This window comes from Arachis ipaensis, chromosome B9, assembly GCF_059453495.1.
Source record: "Arachis ipaensis isolate K30076 ecotype BB chromosome B9, ASM5945349v1, whole genome shotgun sequence".
NCBI lineage: Eukaryota > Viridiplantae > Streptophyta > Magnoliopsida > Fabales > Fabaceae > Arachis > Arachis ipaensis.
The window spans coordinates 14,579,431-14,604,762 of NC_142444.1; the positions used below are offsets into that span (position 1 = coordinate 14,579,431).

Genomic DNA, 25,332 nt, shown 5'->3' on the forward strand with positions numbered 1-25,332 from the left:
GCTCCTAAGTGCGACGGATGGCGGCAGCGACAATCTCTCATTCCGACAGACGGACGACGGACAGCAACAGCGATTGGTGGAAGTTAGGGTTTTTCTTTAATTTGGTTGAGGTTGAGGCATTGAGGCCGGGGAGTTTGCTTTCTAAAGGAAGGAGAGTGGAAAATGTTGGGTTGAGGGAGTTTTTCCTAGGATTTTTTTTTGTTAAACGAACGAAACGGCAGTGTTTATTATAAATTGGCCAGGTTTCGGTCTAGTCCAACTAGCCGGCTCAGCAGTTTGTGTTTGGTTTTTTAAGTGGCGATTTTTGCTAATAAACTAAGTTGCAGGAGCTGTCGGTTCGTGGTCGGACCGGCCGATTCGGTCCGATTTTTAAAACTATGGTTTAAATTTTGACCAAGAAAAAAATAAACATAATTCATCACAAATAACTCAAAATTTTTTAAAAGAACACATAATGCATCCCAACTTATCAATAAAGATAGATACTGGTATAGTCATACGTATGAGAAAATGCGTAATAAATAAATAAATGAACTATCACACAAAATGTATTAATATTTTTTTGGTAAAATTTTAAAGTGGGTATGTTGACTAATGATCTCTTATGCTAAAATATCTGTTTTCAACTATCTTAAATAATTAACATGATTGATATGTAATTATTAAGTTAAAAAAAAAAACAATGGCATGACACGTGTGCAAAACCATTTAAAGATGCATTTAAACATATTTTGAAGGTGAATTATATGGTAAAGATATAAGTTTACAGATTTTTTTCTTTAATAAAATGAAAGAGAGATTAATAAAGGTAGGACTCATATTTTAAATAATAATAAAATAATAAAAAATAATTATAAAAAGAATTATATTCTCTCTTTATACCACTCCAATCTGTATAGTAGAATGCCTCTACTTTGAATATTGATCAGAAACAGTTTGAATGCTGATTAAGAAAAACAAAAAATAAAAAAAAATAAACATAGTGCAAAACTCAAATAAATTATAAATTTTTTTAATAAAACATATAATGCATCCTAATTCAGTAATAAAGATAATTATAGATATAGACATATGTAAAAAAAAAAAACAACTAAATTAGCATATTACATACAAAATGTATTAATATTTTCTTTGGTCAAATTTTAAAGTGGGTAATGTTGACTAATGATCATTTAAGGCTAAAATCTATGTGTCAAACTATTTTGAGTAACTAATAATCTAATATGAGTAAATTTAACAATTAAATTTAAAAAATGATGGTATGAACGTGTGCATAAATATTTAAAGATGGATTTAAATATAGTTTAAATATTGACCAGGAGCAGTTTAAATGTTGACTAAAAAAGGTAAGAAATCAAAATAATAAACATAATGCCTCCCAAACAAATTATAAACTTTTTTTAATATAACACATAATGCATCCTAACTCATCCAAAAAGATAAATATAGGTATAGGCAAATGTTTTTAAAAAGAAGCAAAAGAGTAAAAAAAAAAAAAAATGCATTAATATTTTCTTTGGTCAAATTTTAAAGTGGGTTATGTTAACTAAGGATCATGTGAGACTAAAATCTAACTATTTTGAATAATTAATAAGATTGACATGTAATAATTAAGTTGAAAAAATCATAGCATTACGCGTGTACAAAAGCATTTAAAGATATATTTAAACATAATCTAAATATTAACCAGGAGTATTTTAAATGTTTACTAAAAAAATAAATATAATACATTCCAAATAAATTATAAAATTTTTTAATAAAACACATAATGTATTCTAATTCATTAATAAAGATAACTATATATAGATATAGGCATATGTTTAAAAAAATGTAAAAACATAAAAAATAAATAAAATAATATTTTTTACACGGAATATATTAATGTTTTTTTTCAGTTCAAATTCAAAGTGGGTTATCTTGACTAATGATCATCTAAAGCTAAAATTTATGTGTCTAACTATGAGTGAGATGTAATAATTAAGTTTAAAAAACGATGGCACCATAAGTGTGTGCAAAAGCATTTAAACATAGTTTGAATAATATTGACCGGAACAATTTGAATATTGACCAGAAATAAATCAAAATAATAAACATAATGCATCCCAAATAAATTATAAATTTTTTTAATAAAACATATAATGCATCCTAAATCATCAATAATAAAGAGAGATACAGGTATAGACATATGTGATATGAAAAAAAACGTTAAACGAAAAAAACATGAATTAAAATTAAATAAACAAGATATATTAAAATTGAAATAAAAAAATAGATTAAAATTGAATACAAAGATAATCTTATTTTTTGATACAATAAAAAAGGATTCTCAACCTAACTTGTTCATACTATAGTTTAGGAATTGTATTGAAGGGATTTACTTGATTTTTTACATAATTTTTTGATATAACAAGAGAGTGACTCACTCAAACTCACTTGTCAACACTGATTTTATCACAAAATTAAAAAGTACTTTAGCATTTTCCTAATCACTCTATATAATAACTACAAATCTACAATAATTTAAAAAGTGTTTATATATAACCTCTTATTAGGTTAAAAATAAAGAAAATCTTAAACCCATAAACATAAAGCCTAATTTATTAATTAAATAAATAAAATTAAAATATATTAAATTAAATTAAACATTTTAAAAATATAAAGTAATAACTAAATAATATTCGAAGGGTTAAGAACATTTGAAACATGTATCAATATGTCTTATAGAGTTAACAATGAGTAAGGTAGGTCAGGATTTGGATTGGACTCTACCCTAATTTTTCACCAGCGAATTAAAAATTTTCTTAAAACTCAATCATACTCTACCCACAAATTAAGAATCTCTCATTCCTAACACTATCCACACTATAAAATTCTCAACTCTATCCTATCCGTAAGAAAATTAAATTTTTTTAAGCAAATTAAAATTCAATCATTCTATATTTTATACATATTAATAAAATAAAAAATAAAAAATTATATTCAAATTAAAATTAAAAATAACCAAATTTTAAAAAATTCAACATAAAATTATAATAGCATAATCATCAAGTTTTTAATAAAATTAAAATAACATAAATAAAAATAAATATCTTGTCATTTTTTTAATTTTAAAATTTTGCAAACATTACTCTTTAAATAATAGACATATTAAATTAGTAATTTAAATTATTAATTTAACAATTACTCTAAATTTTTACAAGAACAAAAGTGGTCGTAAATTTATAAATACTCATTTTCTTCACTATACTTACCATTTTTAAATATATATTATATAATATATTAAAAATACAAGTAGATCCAATGCATAATAATATATTAAAATTTTCTTTGGTCGAATTTTAAAATAGGTTATGTTGACTAATAATGATCTAAAATTAAAATATCTGTGTCCAACTATCTGGAGTAATTAATATGATTGACATATAATAATTAAGTTAAAAAAACCGATAGCATGACTCGTGTACAAAAGTATTTAAAGATATAGTTTGAATATTGACCCGGAGTAGTTTAAATGTTGGCTAAGAAAAAACTAATATATATATATATATATATATATATATATAGTGCATTCCAAATAAATTAGAATTTGTTTTGATAAAATACATAATGTATCCCAAGATAGTTTAGTATTTGTATTATTTAAATTAGCGGCTCAATTAGCATGATCAACCGTTTTTTTATTGAGTTTAAAAAACTTTTTTTTATATTTTTTTTAAATTATAAATTTAATATACATAATTAAAAAATAAATTATAAAAAATAAAATATCTTAAATGATTTAACATGTAAAATTTATAAAATATATGATTTTAAATTAAAAAATAAGATTAAAAAGAATTATATTATTATGTTTAATAATATTAAGATAAAAATTTACTAATATTATTTATAAATTTTTTATTTATAAATATTATTAAATATATTTAATTTTTTAATTCAAAACAAATTTAAAAATTTATATTCCAAATATTTTTATCTCTTTGCATAATTCTAATAGATAAAAAAGATAATTTCTTGAATTTTGTATTGAATGTCTTTAATTATCTTTAATTTTATTATTTTTTTAAAATTATGTATTTTTAGTTTAATTATTGTCTCATTGTTATTATTATTGTCTAATTGTTACTATTTTAAGAATTTAAATTTTATACATTTATTTTTAAAATTTTGAGTTTGATATCAATAATTTAAAATAAAAATAAAAATGTTTACAAATTGTTTAACATTTAGAATATATAAAATAAATTAAACTAAATAAGATATGATCAAAAAAATTATTATATTGTTATTATGTATAACAAAAATAAAAGATTAATATAAACATTTATAAATATTATTCACAAAATAGTTAATTTATAAATATTATTAAATTTATTTATTTTTTAATTCTATTTAATTTGAAAAAATATAAAATTCTAAAATTAAAGAACTTTTCATATCCATACATAATTTTAATTAATAAAATAACACTTGTATGTTTCATTTTAAATATATGTTCAACATCTTAAATTATTTTTAATGTTATTATTCTTTTAAAATTATTAAGTTTTATTTTCATTATTTTCTCTTTGTGTATTACACACTATCTTTTTCTCTAGTCATTCTCTAAACTTAAATCTAAGATTACTTTATTACCACTGTTGTATTATATTGCATTGTTTTCTCTCGCATAATGTTTTTTTTTTTTTTTTCTACTTTCTTCTTCTCTTTATCCAATTATAATCGATTACCACCATATACATTTATTACAATATAATTTTTTAAATACTACATAATTTTGTTATAAGATATTATTTTAAATTTTAGTTTTAGATAACATATTAACAAATCTGTCCAATGAGATATCTCTATTTACAGGGAATAAATATTTCAATTAGTATAAAATCACACTTTAAATGGAAAACAAATATCTTTATTGCTTGAATTTTTTAGAGGAATAGTTTTACAAAAGTACGCTCTTAAACTATTTACAGTAGAGAACTCATCTTAATCCTTATTTATGACCCACATATTATAGAAAGTAATTCTACATCAGTTTTTGCATCATAGACAATAAATAAGAACTCAAAGTATTTCTTTCTTCTTTATTAGGAGAAACTAACTTTAGTCTCTATTGTGGTCATACTTAATTAATTAATTAAAGTAATTAAAATTAATATAGTCATTAATTTTTTATAATAATATTTATTAAATTTATAAATTAAAAAATAATTTACTATTAAAAAATATTAATATTAAAAAAAATTCATATATAACAATAATACACAATATATAATTCGAGATTAAACTAATTTGTAAAATTACTTAATATAAAAACAAATTTAGTTAAATTTTATAGTTGATGATAAATATTGTGAAATTGCTATATGTGTTCAATTAAATCTTTTTTTCAATTGTTGAAATTATTTTATAAGGTGTTAAAATTAAATTTATTTTTTATGTAAATAAATTTAATTAATTATAATTTAATATAACGTATAAATGATATTTAATATTAATTTAATATAATTATTTAATATAATTAATTATTATAATTATTAATAAATTAATTATGATTTAAATTATTTAATATAATTATTTAATTAATTATAATTTAATTATTTAATAAATTGCTATATGTAAAATTAAAAAATTACTTAATATAAATTAAATATATATGTAATGTTATATATATAATATTTTTTATTTTTTTAATAACTTACCACATGTCAAAAAATTATTGGTTGTTGAAAGTTTTCCTCTAAAGAGACTCTCATCGTATGACCTTGTGAAAGGACTCTTTTCGCTCTTTATTCTAGTAACTTTTCTGTCTCCATGTGTGAGAATAGAGCCTCCATTTAGGCCTAGTTTGGATAAAGAGTTTAATTAAACTCCTTTTAGAAAAATAGCTTAAATAATAAATAGCTATATTAAAAGTAATTTATAAATAAGTTATTTTATATTTGAATTTTTAATTCTAAAAATATTTATTTTATAAAAATGTAATAAAAAATAATAATATTATAAGAGAAGTCATTTTTTTAACTTTTTATAAGCTCTTAAATAGTTTTTTAAAAAACTGCAATTTAATTTTTAATTATTTTATATATTTTCTTTTTCTACTTTCTTCTCCTCTTTATCCAATCCTAATCAATTACCACCATATACATTTATTACAATATAAATTTTTCAAATACTACATAATTTTGTTATAAGATATTACTTTAAATTTTAGTTTTAGATAAGATATTAACAAGTCTGTCCAATGAGATATCTCTATTTACGAGGAATAAATATTCCAATTAGTATAAAATCACACTTTAAATGAAAAAAATATCTTTATTTCTTGAATTTTTTAGAGGAATAGTTTTATAAAGGGATAAGTATTGTTTTGGTCCCTCACGTTGAGGGTCGGAATCGAACCCGTCCCTGATGTATATTTTGATTTAAAATTATCCTTAAAGTCGCATTTAAATTTAAAATCGTCCTTGACGAAGTAAACTTTTTGTAAATGACGATGATACCCTTATGAAGTTTTTGTGTTTCGTGCGAAACACTTCACCCCTTCATATGCTTCCAAACCCTCAACGTAAACCCAACATTAATCATAACGTTTCACTTCACTAATGTTGTTCCACCGTGCCCTAGGGAAGAATCAGAAACGCTAGAAGGTGTTCTTGGAGTGAAGATCGCAGCCGAGTCTGGTTTACTGGAAGGCAGGGTCGTGCACATTCTATCAAGTATGTTTCGCTGTTTACTGTTTACTGAGATTAGGGATAAACATCACTGTGTGGTTTAGGTTTTAATTTTTTTCTTCTATTTGTGTGATATGGCACTGTGTATAGGTTGTTGGAGAAGACAATGGTGTACTTTAAACTGAAAGTCTAACATGGGGGTGGTTTACCTATCGGAATGGGCCGTTAGAGTATGCGGGGAAAGAAACAACAGTGATAGAAGAGATTGATGGTGATCGGTGGTCCGTATTTGAAACCTATGCAGAGTTAAAGCAGTTTGGATATGTGGAGGAGAATATCCCTTCATTGTGGTTCAAGGATCCTACACATGAAGATTTGGAAAAAAATTTGAAGTTGTTTAAGTCTGATGCAGATTCCATTGCTATGTGCAAAATAGCTGAGGTAAGAGATTATGTTGAGTTGTATGTAGTGCACAAGGTTCAGGAAGAAGAGGTGTTTCCTGCTTCTGGATACATTGATGTTGGGGGGATCATAGGATGGATGATGTGGGACAACAGCTGGTTGTGTATGGAGGAGAAGATGCTGGTTTAAACAAATCTGAAGCAGCTGCTGATATCTCTGGGGCCGAGAATACAGAGGGTGGTGATGATGTTAATCTGAAAGCTGATATGGGTAACTATAGTGATAGTGACAGCGTTGATTTAGAGTATGAACCATCTGAGGAAGAGGAAGAGACTGAAGATGATTTACACTTTACCAGCAGTGAAGATGAGCTTGATCCTGTTGTTAGTGGATTTTAAGATGTTAATGTGGTGAATGAAAAAAGTAGGGCAGTAAAAAATAAGAGGGTTGCAACTGAAAACTTTGAGGATGAGGATGGAGTAGGGAGTGATGAAATAGAGAATGACCATGAGGTTGGAGGTGCTGTGTCAGATTCAGACCACCAGGGACAAAGTTATCCAGTTCACAAGCATAAAAAAGACATGAGGAAATACAAGTGGGAAGTGGGCACAGTGTATGCTACCAGGGAGGAGTTCAAGAACACTGTGACTGCATATGCCGTGCAGACCGCTCGGGCAATCACATTTAGGAAGTGTGATCTGCAAAGGGTTAGGGCAGTTTGCACTAGCGAGTGTCCGTTTTGGCTGTATGCTGCGAAGATGAAAGAAGATGATACTTGGCAGCTTCGCAGCATGAATTTGACTCACACATGTACACAAGCATACAAGGTAGGGATTTTGCACTCTAGATGGCTAGGCAAGGCATTCAAGAAGAAAGTCGAATCAAATCCGAAGGTGAAGATTAGGGAGTTAGTGTCAAAGGCTAAAAAAAAGTGGAACTTGACTGTCACCAAGTCAATGGCAACGAGGACCAAGCAGATTGCACTTGATGAAATCCAGGGAACCTTCCGAGAGCAGTATAAGAGGATATATGATTATGCACATGAGTTGATGCGGGCAAATCCAGGTTCATCCGTTCGCATACAAGTGCAAAGGTTCCCTGAACTTGATAATGAGGTAGCCTCATCATAGACTAGTTACTGTATCTTTCAAAGGATCTATATTTGCTTGGAAGCATGCAAGAGGAGCTTCAACCATTGTAGGAGCTTCATTGGTCTAGACGGCTATTTTCTGAAGACACCACAGGGGGGACAACTGCTCACTGCCATTGGTTGGGATCCAAACGACCAAATGATGCCCATTGCATATGCAGTTGTAGAGGCCAAGACCAAGGACTCATGGACTTGGTTCTTAAGTCATCTTGCATCTGACATTGGTGTTGAGAAGATGGGAAGAACTACTTTCATGTCTGACTAGCAGAAAGTAAGCAAGTGTAACCAATTATGTTTTTTGACTTATGTACATTGACACAATGAATTACTGTATCTCAAGTATCACTCACTGTATGGTCTTCCATTTTCTGATTGCAGGGTTTGTTGCCAGCATACGATGATGTTATACCAGGTGTGGAGAATCGATTCTGTGTGAGGCACCTATACAGCAATTTCAGGAAAAGGTTTCCGGGGTTACAATTGAAGCAACTAATGTGGAGGTGTGCTAAGGCGACTCACTGGAGGGACTGGGAGAGGAACATGGCCGAACTGAAAGCTGTGAATCAGGAAGCCTATAGATACCTAAATGCTATCCCTCCTAGGTATTGGTCTAGATCTAGATTTACCTATAATTCTAAAGTAGATACACTGGTTAACAATATGTCTGAGAGCTTTAATGCTGCCATAGTTGATACTAGAGAAAAACCTATACTTACAATATTAGAGGAGATCAGGGTTAAACTGATGACTAGGTGGGCAGAGAATAGGGATTTAGCTCAGAAGTATGCAGGGACAATCTTACCTAGGATTAGAATAAAGTTGGAGAGGAGGTCTAGATCTGCTGGAGAATGGCGGCCATATTGGTCTGCAGCTCAAAAATATGAGGTTATGAATGGGTTAGATATGTTTACTGTTGACTTAGGATCCTCTGAGTGCTCTTGTAGAAGGTGGCAGTTGAGTAGAATACCTTGTGTCCATGCAATTAGTTGCATCAAGTTCAAAGGGCTTGTGTTGGAACCTTATGTGGCTGACTGCTACAAGAGAGAAGCATACTTGAGGTGCTACGAGGCAGTAATTCACCCATTGAACGGACCTTACCTATGGAAGATTACACCACATCCTAATGTAATGCCTCCCCCATACAGAAGGCCTAGTTACAGGCCAGTCAAAAAAAGGAAACCAGCTGCTGGAGATGAAGAACAGAGCAGCCGCACTCACATGTCCAGGAAGGGGGAGAAACAAAGGTGCTCTATATGTGGTGTTGTTGGACATAATAAAAGCAGATACCCTAAACCTATTGACAATGAGGTATATTGATTAAATTTTTTTACATTGCTTGTCTGAGAGTTTTTCACTCAGCCTTATGTTCATCTCTATTGACTGCAACTGTTTCATAGGCCCAAAATTTCAAGAAACAAAGCAAGGGCAAGCAATCCAGGGGAAGCAACAACTCTATCCCTCCAGCTGCTAAGGGAGGAAAGAAAAGTGCATCTACACAGCCCACTCCCAAGCTCACTGTCAAGAGAAAAGTTGCTTCAGCAACACAGCCAACAAGTTCAGCCCAATCCAACACTGTAGCACAACCAAAAAGGCCTAGAGGCAGGCTCAAGGGGACCACGAAGCCCACACCTTCAGCCCAGTCTGATCCACCACCCAGGAAGATTGCAGGCCCAAAAAGCTCAGCACCTTTAACTTCATCATCACAACCAACCACCACAACTCTTCCAGCATCTCAGCCATCCCTTGCCACAGCTTCAAGCCAACTCACTGGGCACTACTCTGTTAGCTTTACTGGAGGACCTCATGTTTCTCCTAGAAAACTGAAGTTAATTGCAAAGTTGCCTCCAAGAAAATGGGGATTGCTTTAGGGAAATGACAACACTTAGCATGTTGGTTTATTTTGTTTTAAGTTTGTGTTAAGGTTCTGGTTAATCCAGTGTGGACTTGTTGGTTGTACTGAAATATTGGCTTATATTTTGTTACTTTTTGTTGCTTATATTTTGTCTTTGTGCTACTGTTGGTTGTAGTGAAATATTGGCTTGTTCCCAGCCAATCCTTTTGATGGTTAGGTTGTTTTGAGTTAAGTTTCTTTTAAGGTTCTGGTAATGTCAAATACTATGCTTATTATGTATTTAGACATTTACCATTTTAATGACACTGTTATCTTATTGTTCAGTCATGGAAATCATGTTTTGCCAAGAAAAAGTTTCACTCTCATTTCAATATCCAACCATGCTTACAAGACAGTCATATATACATGTTGAAATACATTCAACATACCACAATCAAGAACCCCCCCTAATACATAAACCCCAGCCCAATTCACCAACAAAAACAACAGCAAAATACACCTACACATGTTTCATACCAAGTTCAATGGAATGAGACACTGTTGCGTTGCTTTAGACCAACTCTGCAACAGCAAACATACAAACCCAACCCACCCAAAAAATCCTAACACTGCAACGAACTTCAGCTTCCACTCTGCCGCTTTGGTTCTTGATTTCATCATCGAAAGCTTCTTCCTTAACCTAGCAATTTCTGAATATTCCACCTCTGTCTCTGGATCTGCCCAACGAAAGAAATTGCAGCCTTCTTGTACCTGCACATACCCACAGAGATCACCATCCCTTCCATCACCCAGAAGACCCAATTCAGAGAAAAAGTAAATAAACAAACCTCAAAGTAGACACAACCCCAAAATCTGCGACCTGGGTTCTCCTTGGTCCCCGAGATTCGCAACACCGGCTTCTCACCATGGGAACAAAGTAGCAGCCTACCTTATGACAAAGCCCTGCTTCGCGATGAGGTTGAGCTTCATGCAGCCATGGCGTTTTCCCTCCAGCAGGTCCTCACGGTGAATTCTGCAACAATGGCTTCCACGCTGCTTTACCCTTTCCTCCTTTCAATTCAATGTATAATTATTAAACTTTCCCATTCATTTTAATTTCCTATATATATATATATATATATATATATATATATATATATATATATATATATATATATATATATATATATATATATATATATGGTGAAGTCTCTGGTGGCTAGAATATTAATGGCTAAAAATGGCTAAGAGTTGACCTTCAAATAAAATAATGACACCTGGTAGATTTGGTTTCACAACTTTTCAATAGTATGAAGGGTGGTTAAGAGTGTGCAATAATTACTAGGAAGTTATCATGTGGATAGAATTGTCATTTGAGGTTACTTTATGTGTTGTTGGATCTTGGACAAAAATATTATTGGGCCATTATACAAAATAAAATCAAAACTGCACAAGCATGAGGTCTAATAATTTTTTTGGCACAATTATAAAATAAAGTTTATTTCTTCAATAATTTATTCCTTAGTTTGTTTGTATTTCTCTAAAAAATAACCGTAAAAAATATTATAATGTCCTAAAAATTTTATTAAGGGAACAAAATTAATATTTTTTTACGAGATATATTTGTAAGATTTATTTTTTATATTTGTTTAAAAAATTGTTGGATTGTAGAGTGTTCGGTTTTTTTTAATAATTATAGAAAAAAATAATAATGAATTAATATAAATATATTAATATTTGTAAAATACATATTATAAACATTAAAGTCAGTCACCAGTATAAAATATATGTTAGAATATAAATACATATTTATTATCTATTATATACTACTGATTTTACAACTAAATATGCCACATGTTACTTTTTCATTGCAATTAAAATCAATTTTTTCTCTCGAAAATTAAAGAGTTCTCTCTTCCTCTCTCTCTCTCTCCCTTTCTTTATCTCTCTCATTCCTTCACTCACTCTATTTCTCTTATATATCATTATCAATTACTAATTATAAATTTGACAATCAAAATATACAACATGACATTCTCTAATTACATTCAAACAAAATTAAAATTTTGAAATTGAATATAGCTATATTATATATTATATTTATATATTACTAACTAATTTAATAACTAAAAAGTGTCACATGACACTCTCTTATTAAAATTTAAAGAAAATATTTTCTTCCAAAATTACTAAATCTCCTTCTTACATTCTCTTATCTACCTCTTTTTTTTTTCTATTTTTCTCTATCTATTTCTCTCTATCATTCGCACTCTATATATAATTTATATTTTATATTAGAAATTTGACAAATAAAAAATGTGTCACCAAATATTCTTTTATTGTAATTAAAATAAAAAAATTTTAACTTCCAAAATTAACAAATTTCTACTCCCATTCTTCTTTTTTATCTTTCTCTCTCTTTTCTCTCATTATCTATCTTTCTCTACCATTTTGTTCTACAAAAAATAAAATTAACAACATAATATAATTTAAATAAAAATTTTTATTATATACATATTTTTATTTAGCTTTAAATTTTTTCTACTTATTATCTTTCTAATTTATGTTTTCACTTTTTTTTCAAATATTTATTGTATATAATTTAAAAAAATACTAATACTATGATTAAAAGTTAGAATTGATATAAATTTTTTTATGCTAATATCTAATTATATTTTTATATATATAGAGTAACAAATATTATTTTTAAATAACAAGTATAAAATTAATTATTTTTATTTGTACAACAAATTTAACACCTAATTAAATTTAAGAGTATACAAGTTATAAATTCTTTCAAATTTTAGATAAAGAATGTTAAAATTAATTATTATTAAAAAGTTAAACTCTTTCATATGAAATACTAAAAAACTTATTGTTAATTTTGTAAGCTAAAGAAAAATTTTATTTGATTACAATAAAAGAATATTGGGTGGCATATTTTGATTTGTCAAATTACTAATATAAAATAGAAATTATATATAGAATGCGAATGATAGAGAGAAACAGAAAACAAGAGAGATAGATAAGAGAATGTAAGAAGAAGGTTTAGTAATTTTGGAAGAAAATATTTTTGTCTAAATTTTAATAAGAGAGTGTCATATGACACATTTTAGTTATTAAATTGGTTAGTAATATATAAATACAATATATAATATAACTATATTCAATTTTAAAATTTTTAATTTTATTTGAATGTAATTAGAGAATGTCATGTTGTATATTTTGATTGTCAAATTTATAATTAATAATTAATAATGATATATAAGAGAGATAGAGTGAGTGAAAGAATGAGAGAGATAGAGAAAGGGTGAGAGATGAGGGAAGAATTCGTTAATTTTGGAAAGAAAAATTTTATTTTAATTGCAATAAGAAATTGACATGTGACACATTTTGGTTGTAAAATTAATAGTATATAATAGATATAATACATGTGTATTTATATTTTAATATATATTTTATATTGGTGGCTGACTTTAGTGACTAATTTTAATGTACATATAGCATAACCCTTTATTTAGTGAAGTTTTAGTCTTGTATGGAATGGTTAATTTCATTAAAAAAAATTTACTGTAAATTTTATACAGAATCAATTATGCAATCAAATCACAAAAATTTATTGAATAATTAATTTACAAAGAAAAAGAGATTTCATTATTTGAACCTAGATTTAAAAAAAAAATTTGTGATTGTTTAGCTTGAATTTTAGTCTTTTTTAAATTTATGTTTTTTTATCTCTCTTACACAATTATATATTAACATATACTTTTTTTTATATTATACAAAAGATAACCAATAAAATATAATGACACAAAATATTTACGAAGACACTATTATTAAACATATTATAAACAATATTGTCAACATATTAAAATAGCAAGAAGATACTTTTTAATTATTAAATTTTTTGATATGTTAATTAAGTTATTAAAATTTTATTAATATACTTAATTTTACAAATGTTTATATATTTATATTAATTCATTATTATTTTTTTGTATCATTATTAAAAAAAAACGAACACTCCCACAATCCAACAATTTTTTAAACAAATATAAAAAATAAAGCTTATAAATATATCTCGTAAAAAAAATACTAATTTTGTTCTCTTAATAAAATTTTTAGGGTATCATAATGTTTTTTACGGTTATTTTTTTTTTAGAGAAATACAAATAAATTAAGGAACAAATTATTAAAGAAATAAACTTTATTTTACAATCTAACCAAAAAAATTATTGGACCTTATATTTGAGGAGTTTTGATTTTATTTTGTATAATGACCCAATAATATTTTTGTCTAAGATCCAACAACACATGAGATAATCTCAAATGACAATTCTATCCACAAGGTAACTTTTTAGTAATTATTGCACACTCATTTAACCTTTTAGAATATTAAAAAGTTATAAAACCAAACCCACCAAGTGTCACTATTTTATTTGAAAGTCAACTCTTAGCCATCTTTAGCCATTAGTATTTTGGCCACCAGAGACTTCACCTATATATATATATATATTTATATTTATATTTATAATTATTTTCGATAGTCATAACTGCCTCGTAACGACGCAAGGGCATTTACGTCCGAAAATATTATAAAGGACGATTTTAAATTTAAATGCGACTTTAAGGATGATTTTAAATCAAAATATACATCGGGGACGGGTTCGATTCCAACCCTCAACTTGAGGGACCAAAATAATACTTATCCCTTTTATAAAAGTACACTCTTAAACTATTTTCAGTAGAGAACTCATCTCAATCTTTATTTATGACCCACATATTATAAAAAGTAACTCTACATCAGTTTTTGGCTTTTTGCATCATAGACAATAAATAAAAACTCAAAATATTTCTTTCTTCTCCATTAGGAGAAACTAACTATAGTCCTGCTGTGGTCCTACTTAATTAATTAATTAAAAAATAATTCACTATTAAAAATATTAATATTAAAAAAAATTCATATATAACAATAAATACACAATATATAATTTGAAATTAAACTAATTTATAAAATTACTTAATATAGTTAAGCTCTGTAATTGATGATAAATATTGTGAAATTGTCATATGTGTTCAATTAAGTCTTTTTTCAATTGTTAAAATTATTTTATAAGATGTTAAAATTAAATTTACTTTTTATGTAAATAAATTTAATTAATTATAATTTAATATAACATATAAATGATATTTAATATTAATTTAATATAATTATTTATATTAATTATGATTTAAATAATTAATATAAGCCATTAATTAAATAAAGATATAATTATTTAATTAATTATAATTTAATTATTTAATAAATTGCTATATGTAAAATTACAAAATTACTTAATATAAATTAAATATATATGTAATGTAATATATATAATATTTTTTATTTTTTTAATAATTTACCACGTGTCAAGAAATTATTAGTTGTTAAAAGTTTTTTCTCTAAAGAGACTCTCATCGTACGTCCTTGTGAAGAGACTCTTTTCCCTTTTCATTCTAGTGACTTTTTTGTTCCCATGTGTGAGAATAAAGCCCCATTTAGCCCCAATTTAGATAAAGATTTTAATTAAACTTTTTTTTTAAAAAAATAACTTAAATAATAAATATATATATTAAAAGTAGTTTATAAATAAGTTATTTTATATTTGAATTTTTAATTCTAAAAATATTTATTTTATAAAAATATGATAAAAAAATAATAATATTATAAAAGAAGTCATTTTTTTAATTTTTTTATAAGTTTCTAAATAGCTTCTTAAAAAGCCAATGAGTAATAGCTCAAATGACATAGTCTCTCCGTACTCAATTAAGAGGTTGCGGGTTCGAGTCTCCTATCTTTGGTAAAAAAAAAAAAAAACTTCTTAAAAAGTTACAATTTAATTTTAAAAATTACACCAACATTAATACTATTTCTTTTCATTAATTAAAAACTTAAAAAAGTTATTTTGATACCTCCAAAACGGCCCTTATTACCGTTGGAGTTGCTCTTATATATGTAGATAATTAGAGTCAAAGTATTTATTACAATATCTAATTCCTGTCAACATTTGAAAACAATGGAGAAGCTTAATTATGTTGGGTGCAGTGTACTGGTGATCACTCTAGCATTCACACTTTTTATTTGTGATGCTAATGATGGTAATAATCCGAAAATTCATATTGTTTATTTGGGCTCATTACCTGAAACAAAAACTTCTTATTCTCCCACCTTTCACCACCTTAATATGCTGCAACAAGTTCTTGATGGTAGCAACCCAACAAAATCCTTAGTCCATAGCTACAAGAGGAGCTTTAACGGTTTTGCTGCCATGCTCACGAATCAGCAAGCGGCAAAGTTAACCGAAATGGAAGGTGTTGTTTCAGTTTTCCCAAGCAAGACTCTCCAAACCCAAACAACAAGATCTTGGGATTTCTTGGGACTTCCAAAGGCTCCAAAAGGACATCAAACAGTAGAAACTAATCTCGTTGTCGGACTCTTCGACACCGGGGTTTGGCCCGAATCGGAAAGCTTCAGCGACAAATGTATCACAGACCCTGTTCCAAAAAAGTGGAAAGGTACATGTGCAGGTGGCAAGAACTTCACATGCAACAAGAAGTTGATCGGAGCAAGATTCTACACAGAGGACTCTGCAAGAGACAATGATGGCCATGGAAGCCACACAGCATCAATAGCAGCCGGAAACATCGTTGACAATGCCAGCTTTTACGGCATTGCAGAAGGCACAGCGAGAGGAGCAGTTCCTTCTTCAAGAATCGCTGCTTACAAAGTATGCAGCTCTGTAGGCTGTGCAGACCACGGCATCTTAGCTGCCTTTGATGACGCAATTGCTGACGGAGTTGACGTCATCTCTGTTTCATTTGGGGCTGCTGCCGCATTGAACCTTGAAACAGATTCAGTTGCCATCGGCTCATTTCATGCAATGGCCAAAGGAGTACCTGTAGTCCAATCCGCTGGAAATGCTGGTCCTTATCCTGGCACTGTAGCAAGCGTTGCGCCATGGTTGATAACCGTCGCAGCAAGCACCATAGATCGGCAAATCGTTGACAAGGTCATTCTTGGAAATGGAAAAGTGTTAACCGGGAGGTCGGTTAATTCTTTCGAGTCAAACGGAAGAAGAGTTCCTATTGCTTTGAGCAACGGCAATTCAAGTGAGTGTGAAAAAGAATACGCGGATATATGTGGATGCTTGGATAAAAAATTAGTGAAAGGAAAGATAGTTTTATGTGACAATCATGCGGAAGCTGAACCCAAATCTGCTGGCGCAGTTGGTACAATTGCAAAATTAGATCTTGATGATCTTAACCTAGGTTATGTCACTATAATGCCTTCGGTGTCATTGCTGCCAAAAGATTATGACATTGTTAAATTATACACAAACTCAACAAAAGATCCAAAAGCTGAGATTCTCAAGAGTGAGAGCGGTCAAGATCAGAGTGCTCCTAGACCCGCAGCATTTTCTGGCCGTGGACCAAACGCTATAATTTCAGAGATCTTGAAACCTGATATAAGTGCCCCAGGGGTTAATATTTTGGCTGCTTATTCGCCAATTGGTTCACCAACAGAAGATCCTAGTACGGATAATAGATCTGTGCATTACACTATTCTAAGTGGAACTTCAATGTCTTGTCCTCATGTTTCTGGAATAGCCGCGTATGTGAAAAGTTTTCACCCTGATTGGTCACCTGCGGCAATTAAATCTGCTATTATGACGTCAGCAAAACCGATGATTACGAATCTGACATATGATGTGGGAGAATATGCATATGGATCTGGACAAGCCAATCCAATTCTAGCAATCAATCCTGGACTAGTTTATGACATTAACAAGGGAGATTATGTGCAAATGCTGTGTAACTTAGGATATGATAATCGCAAAATCAAATTGATATCTGGAGAATTGAATCCGTGCAAGGGAGCTGCAGATAAATCTTTGGTAAGAAATTTAAATTATCCAGCTCTTACAGTTCTGGTTGAACCCAGGGTGCATATTAACATCAGTTTTAGTAGAATAGTTACAAATGTTGGTTTAGCCAACTCGAGTTACAGGGTAAGAATCACACCGAAACCAGAAGTTAACATCACGGTGACACCATGGGTTTTATCCTTCAAAGCATTAAACGAGAAAAAATCATTTGTAGTGAATGTCATTGGTATGATACCAAATGAAACTGCGGTAATCTCATCAATGGTATGGTCAGATGGGACCTATCATGTTCGAAGCCCAATTGTTATAAATGTCTCATTGCTGTAAATTATAATGTGACATGCAATAAAATATGATTATTTAATTTTCATGTGATGTTATAATTTTGGAAGCGGTTCTCGTATTCCGCTGCATTTAGTGGAACGTGATATTCCATATGTACTGCACCCTACAAAATCATAATACACACCCTATATTTCGGCCACGTCAGACCACTAGAAGCAGATAAGCAATGGCTCATCACGTCAACAATAACCTCCCAAGAATCTCGGCCTAAGTCGAGATTCACTCCAACAAACCACAAAACGGACTCAAGCCAAAAATCTATAAAATGGCAGCTGCTGAAATGAATCACCAAGGGGCAATATCTGAATCATACAATACCATAAGTATTTTTGTTCTCATATTCGCGTACTAAGAAGTATCCTTTATTGACTTGGGCGTCGGAGTCCTTTTTGCAGGTACCCCATTCGGTCCGTGTTCAAGCAAGGCACTCCCAGTCGCTGGCAAGGTCGCCTCCCCAGTGGCGCTCAGAGTCCGACGTATAGCATGGTGACGAGTATCCTTGCTCGAACATTTGGCGCCCACCGTTGGGCCAGCACCTCACCCTTTAGTTTTTCGAGCTAACGATATTACATTTGCATTGTATTCCATTTCCTTTCAGGAACTGAACCATGACGGACCACTCAGTAACCCCTTCCACCAATCCGACCAACATTGACCTATTAGCTGCGAATGCCGCCTTGCTCGCGGAGAACCAGCGAATGGCCGAACTGTTGGCGGGGATGCAGAACAATGACGAACAGAAAAACAACAAGAAAGCAAACACTGACCAGCACGAGGAGCGTCAGTCGGAATCAAACATAAAGACAGGCGAGACCAACCCCAAAACAGCAAGACGACAGACTAACCCCTTTTCGGAAGAAATAATGAGCTTTAAAATGCCTAAAAATTTTACACTTCCAATTACTCTAATGCCATACAAGGGGAGCGGAGATCCTAAAATTCATGTTACAAAATTCGAATCAATGATGTTTCTCAATAGCGACTCCGATCCCATCTTGTGCCGAACTTTTCCAATCTTTTTAGATGGAGCTGCTTTATTATGGTTTTCTAACATACCTGCAGGGTCGATATCGAGCTTTGACGAGTTCGCCAAATTATTCATAAATCACTTTGCAGCGTCTAAAATCTACGTTCGAGACTCAGACTACCTCAGCACGATCAAGCAAGGACGACATGAAAGCTTAAAGGAGTATATGACGCGGTTCACAGAAGCAGCTATGCAAATCCCCGACCTTAACCACGAAGTATAGCTGCACGCCATAAAAAGCGGACTCCGTTCCGGAAAATTCCAGGAAGCAATAGTGGTAGCCAAACCAAAAACGCTGGAGGAATTCCGAGAAAAAGCCCAGGGCCAGATTGAAGTCGAAGAGCTCAGGGAGGCCCAAAGAGGCGAACGGTCGACCAAGAAAGAAGAGGAAAGGCCCCACCGACCTATGAGTAGAGACCTCAGAAAGCCATTCAAACTGGCATCAAAGTTTGATTCGTACACAAAATTCAACACAAAGAGGGAGGACATAATCAAGGAAATCCTGCACAACAAACTAATCAAACCACCAGTCAGAGGGCTTTTTTACCTAAATGTGCATGGTTAATGCTTTAATTCCCAAAATGCGCATGGTTTAAAATTTTTCTGAAAATACGCACTTTCATTTCTTGGCCGGCGTCTACGAAATGAAATTCAACTCCATTTCATCCTAGGTGCCCACGAAATGGGCAAACCATATCAGGTTTAGCTCCTACGAAATGGGTTGCCCAATTCCTTGGTGGCAGCAGCGAATTAGGAGGAACAACTCAGGGGCGTCAAGCGAGAAATGGGGGCACTGCGGAGGTGAGTTGCCCAATTCCATTTAGCTCTCTCACTGCTCCCCTTCAGTACTAAAGTTACGACAGTTGTGGACTTGCCCCTCCTTTTATTTATTAGCAAAACTTTGACTAATCTAGCTTCCTCTTATTGTTATTGTTAGTGATGATGTTTAAGATCTTATTATTTGATCACTTGGTTACTTAAAAAACACATGCATGCTAGCCATTGAATCTCAAATGGATCTGTTTCTCTATTAATCCTATTTTGGCTATTCCTAGCTCCTTGAATTGCAATATTTTATTTTGGAAACTAATTAAAGGAGTTGGCCTAATGTCGTGACTGTATAAATCTAAGGATGTTTCAAACTGAACTTTATTGATGTGTATGTACTATAGGGGAAAGAAAAAGTTAGTGATGTGTGGGTTCAATCTAATCGTTCAAATTTTTTTAAAATATATATATGTCAAACAAAAAGGAAAAAAAAGGATTGAAATAGAGCATATAACAAGTAGAAAAAGAGAATAGATAAGCATTGAGAAAAATTGAAAATTGATGCACCGAAACAAATTTGAAAAGTAGAATAAGTTTGTTATCAATGGAGTGTCCAAGTCACTTCCGCAGTGCTCTCATTTCGCGCCTAGCGCTCCTGAGTTGTTCCTCCCAATTCGCTGCTACCACCAAGGAAATGGACAACCCATTTCGTGGGAGCTAAACCTGATATGATTTGTCCATTTCGTGGGTACCTAGGGTGAAATGGAGTTGAATTCCATTTCGCAGACGTCGGCTAAGAAATAGAAGTGCGTATTTTCAGAAAAATTTTAAACCATGCGCATTTTGGGAATTAAAGCATTTTACATGCGCATTTAGGTAAAAAAGCCCCAGTCAGAGCAGGATCATACCAAGATAAAAAATATGTGGACAGAAGCAAGCACTGTGCTTTCCACCAGAAGTTCGGCCATACAACAGATGAGTGTGTGGTGGCAAAAGATCTGCTGGAAAGGTTGGCAAGACAAGGACTTTTGGACAAATATATCTCATCCAGAAATCAACGAAACACAGCAAGAGAAACAGAAAGAGAAAGCTGGCAAAAACAAGTTGAAACACCCCCGACCAAAGGGATTATCAACTACATTTCAGGAGGCTTCGCTGGCGGCGGGACCACTACCTCGGCAAGGAAACGAAGCTACCGATCAATGATGACGATGGAAGGATCACGCCCAGAACGACAAACATCAGTTCCGAGCTCCCGCATCGACTTCAGCTCGGCCGACTTCAAGACATCCTGTCCGAACTTAGACGACCCAGTCGTCATCTCAGTTCACAGGGGAGAATTAACAATAAAAAAGGTCCTGCTTGATCCAGGAAGTAGTGCCGACGTCTTGTTATACTCTACCTTCAAAAAGATGCATTTCAGCGACAACACACTACAGCCGTCGCCTGGAGAATTGGTAGGGTTCTCCGGGAAAAAGGTATCAGTATATATTTGGTTAAGAACAACAATTGGAGAACCTCCAAACAATAAAACACTAGACATTCAATTTCTAGTGGTTGATTGTCATAGCCCTTATAATATCATCCTAGGGCGTCCATCATTGAACGTCTTTGGAGCCATTGTTTCCACGGTTCATCTTTGTGTGAAATTTCCTTTGCAAGATAACGTAGTAGGGATGTTGTACGCTGGCCACAAGGAGGCAAGACAATGCTACAATGCAAGCCTCAAAGCAGCGAAAAAAGAAGAAACACCTCAGATCCATACGGTGTACAACTCGAAAAACATACCTACCTTGGCCGAACTGGATCTCCGAAGTGACAACAGTCGTCCCACACCAACGGACGACCTAAAAAATGTACGATTAGGTCAGGAAGAACAATTCACTAGCATAGGATCCGCTTTCATTGCAGGGAAAAAAGACGACCTTATCTTCATATTAAAAACAAACGCCGACCTTTTTGCATGGACACCAGCAGATATACCTGGCATCGATCCTAACTTCATCTGCCATAGGTTGGCGGTCAACCCTAACGCCTGACCTATGCGACAGAAAAAAAGAAACTTGGGAGAAAAAAGGAGGAACGCAGCCGAGGTTGAAACAAAAAAGCTCCTGGAGGCAGGATTTGTCCGAGAAATACGATTTTCAGCATGGCTAGCAAACATTGTAATGGTACGAAAAAGCTCGGGAAAGTGGCGCATGTGCATGGACTTTACCGACTTAAACAAAGCATGTCCCAAGGATGGCTACCCACTCCCCAACATAGACAAACTGGTGGATGACACCTCAGGTTTCCAAGTCCTCAACTTCATGGACGCTTACTCAGGTTATAATCAAATTCTCATGCATTCAGGAGACGAAGAAAAAATAGCATTCGTCACCGATCAAGGAAACTTCTATTACAAGCTCATGCCCTTTGGGCTAAAAAATGCAGGAGCAACGTATCAACGACTAATGGACAAAGTTTTCAAAAAGCAGATAGGAAGAAATATTGAGATATACGTAGATGACATGGTGGTAAAATAAAGCTCGGAGGAACAGCACAAACACGACCTAAACAAAGTATTCGAACAACTCAGAAAACATAATATGAGGTTAAATCCAGAAAAATGCGCGTTCGGAGTACAAGGAGGAAAATTCCTCGGTTTCCTGTTAACCAACAGGGGAGTAGAAGCAAATCCTAATAAATGCCTTGCAGTAATCAACATGCAATCTCCTCGGAACAAGAAAGAGGTCCAGTAACTAACAGGTCGGTTAGCAGCTCTTTCTCGCTTCTTGCCAGCAGCAGCAGAGAAATCATATCATTTCTTCAACACATTAAAGAAGTCAGATCAATTCACCTGGATAAAGGAATGTGAAGAAGCCTTTGCAAAATTCAAAAACACCTTAGGATCGCCACCTATACTGAAAAATCCAGAACAAGGTAAGCCTCTACATCTATTCCTTTCAATTTCAACTAACGCAATCAGTTCGGTGCTTGTAACAGATAATGAAAAAGAACAACACCCAGTGTACTTCGTAAGCAAAGTCTTACAGGGTGCCGAAACAAGATACCTGATGATAGAGAAATTAGCATTTGCACTAATCACTACAGCGCGAAGGCTACGACATTATTTCCAAGGCCGAATTATAGTTCAGACCAATCAACCGCTCCGACAAATCCTAACAAAACCTGACCTAGCGGGGACTCACAAAATGGTCGGTCGAGCTATCAGAATTCGACATTGCTTACCAATCTAGGGGATCCCCAAGGGCCCAAGCTCTGGCCGATTTTATTTCCGAATTCACCAATGAAGTAGAAGCAGCTGAGCCATGGGAACTATATGTGGACGGAGCATCCAATGACAATGGATGTGGAGCAGGAATGCTGCTAAAAAACAAAAAAGGGGTATATGCAGAACAATCAATCAAATTTCTCTTCCAGGCAACAAACAACCAAGCCGAGTACGAATCGTTATTAGCAGGACTAAGACTCGCAAAGGAAGTCCAGGTGCCGACCTTACAAGTATACTGTGATTCCTTACTCGTAGTTCAACAGGTAACCGGTAACTTTCAAACTAAAGATCCCCTCTTAGAAAAATACTTAAATATTGTTAAAAATATGATAACATATTTTCAACCATTTGAAATAACACATATACCCCGAGAACAAAACTGTAGAGCAGATATACTATCAAAGCTAGCAACATACAGAGATGACCAACATTCAAAGAATCTGGCACATCTCACACTAACAAAATTCAGCCTAGATACGCATTATATTTTAAATGTCTCATAGGAAGAAGATTGGCAAACTCCCATAATACACTACCTGAAGACAGGGATAGCACCAGAGGGCGATCTGAGGCCCTTCAAAAGGAAAGCAACCAATTACACCCTAATAGGGGACGACCTATACAGGTGAGGCTTCTCCCGCCATTACTTAAATGCCTTGCAGGAGAAGACGCCAAGGCAGCAATTGATGAGGTCCACGAAGGAATCTGTGGACACCATATTGGAGGCAGAAGTTTGACAGCAAAAATCCTGCGCGCGGGTTATTATTGGCCGACCTTAAGGTCGGACTGCATGAATAAGGTGCGAACATGCGAATCGTGTCAAAAATGCTCGCCACTAATACACAACCCAGCCGAGACATTACATGTGTCATACGTCAGCTGGTCATTCCACAAGTGGGGCATGGACATCCTCGGACCATTTCCAATATCGTCGGGCCAGGTAAAGTTCCTTTTTGGTAGCCATTGATTACTTCACAAAGTGGATAGAAGCACAACCACTTGCAAAAATAACTTCAGACATGGTACAAAAGTTTATTTGAAAATTTATTATTTGTAGATATGGTTTACCAAGAGAAATTATTTCTGATAACGGTAGGCGATTTACTGATAAAAAAATCACTTTGTTCCTAACTAACATGAATATCAGACACCATTTTTCCTCTGTTGAGCACCTACAAACCAATGGGCTCGCAGAAGCGGCTAATAAAGTGATTTTGCAGGCGCTTAAGAAAAAATTGACCGACGCTAAAGGCCGCTTGGCCGAGCTTATACCAGAAGTATTGTGGAGTTATAACACCACTCCCTAGTCCACAACAAAGGAAAGCCCTTTTCGCCTAGTGTACGGATCCGAGTGCATAATCCCTCTGGAACTTAGCCAAGGCTCAGCAAGAACTGAACACTTCAACGAAAGTGCCAATGGACAATCTCGACATGCCGAACTTGACATCGTCGATGAAGAACACCATTACACAGAGCTAAGACAAAAAACAATGCAGCTAGCTATGAAGCGTCAGTACGACAAGAAAGTCAAACCAAGAATCCTTAAAGAAGGAGACCTGATGCTCAGATAGTTAGAAGACATTCGGAAACCACCAGGTCATGGAAAATTAGCAGCAACATGGGAAGGACCTTTTCAAATTGCCAAAGTCATTGGAAGAGGAGCCTATCGCTTAGAAACATTGAACGGAATAGCCTTACCAAGCACATGGAACATCTCGTCGCTTAGATATTATTACAGCTGATCATACTGTTGTAAGAGGCAGGATGGCCAGGTACTCTTTTTCCTAGCCACGAGGTTTTTCCCAAAGGAGGGTTTACTCGGGTAGGTTTTAACGAGGCCGACCATCCTGCAAACCTCATACATGAGGAAAAATTCCATTTGAATAAAATCATACATTCACCATGCTACACAATTATATTATACACACCAACAAGTATA

The 25,332-nt window shown here is 32.5% G+C and overlaps 2 protein-coding genes and 1 pseudogene across 2 annotated transcripts; all 3 read left to right on the forward strand.

Annotated features, from left to right (window-relative positions):
- Positions 1–7,657: 7,657 nt before the first annotated feature.
- LOC148543825 (uncharacterized) lies at positions 7,658–10,094 on the forward strand. Its single transcript, XM_088498727.1, has 3 exons — positions 7,658–8,191; positions 8,605–9,534; positions 9,624–10,094. Exons 1-3 carry the CDS (start codon positions 7,658–7,660, stop codon positions 10,092–10,094), a joined length of 1,935 nt encoding a protein of 644 aa, XP_088354853.1.
- A 6,184-nt stretch (positions 10,095–16,278) lies between these two features.
- On the forward strand, positions 16,279–18,306 carry LOC107615043 (subtilisin-like protease SBT4.6). Its single transcript, XM_016317164.3, has one exon. It carries the CDS (start codon positions 16,279–16,281, stop codon positions 18,304–18,306), a length of 2,028 nt encoding a protein of 675 aa, XP_016172650.2.
- Positions 18,307–21,321: 3,015 nt separating this feature from the next.
- Positions 21,322–22,644, forward strand: LOC148543826 (uncharacterized; annotated as a pseudogene).
- The last annotated feature ends 2,688 nt before the right edge of the window (positions 22,645–25,332 follow it).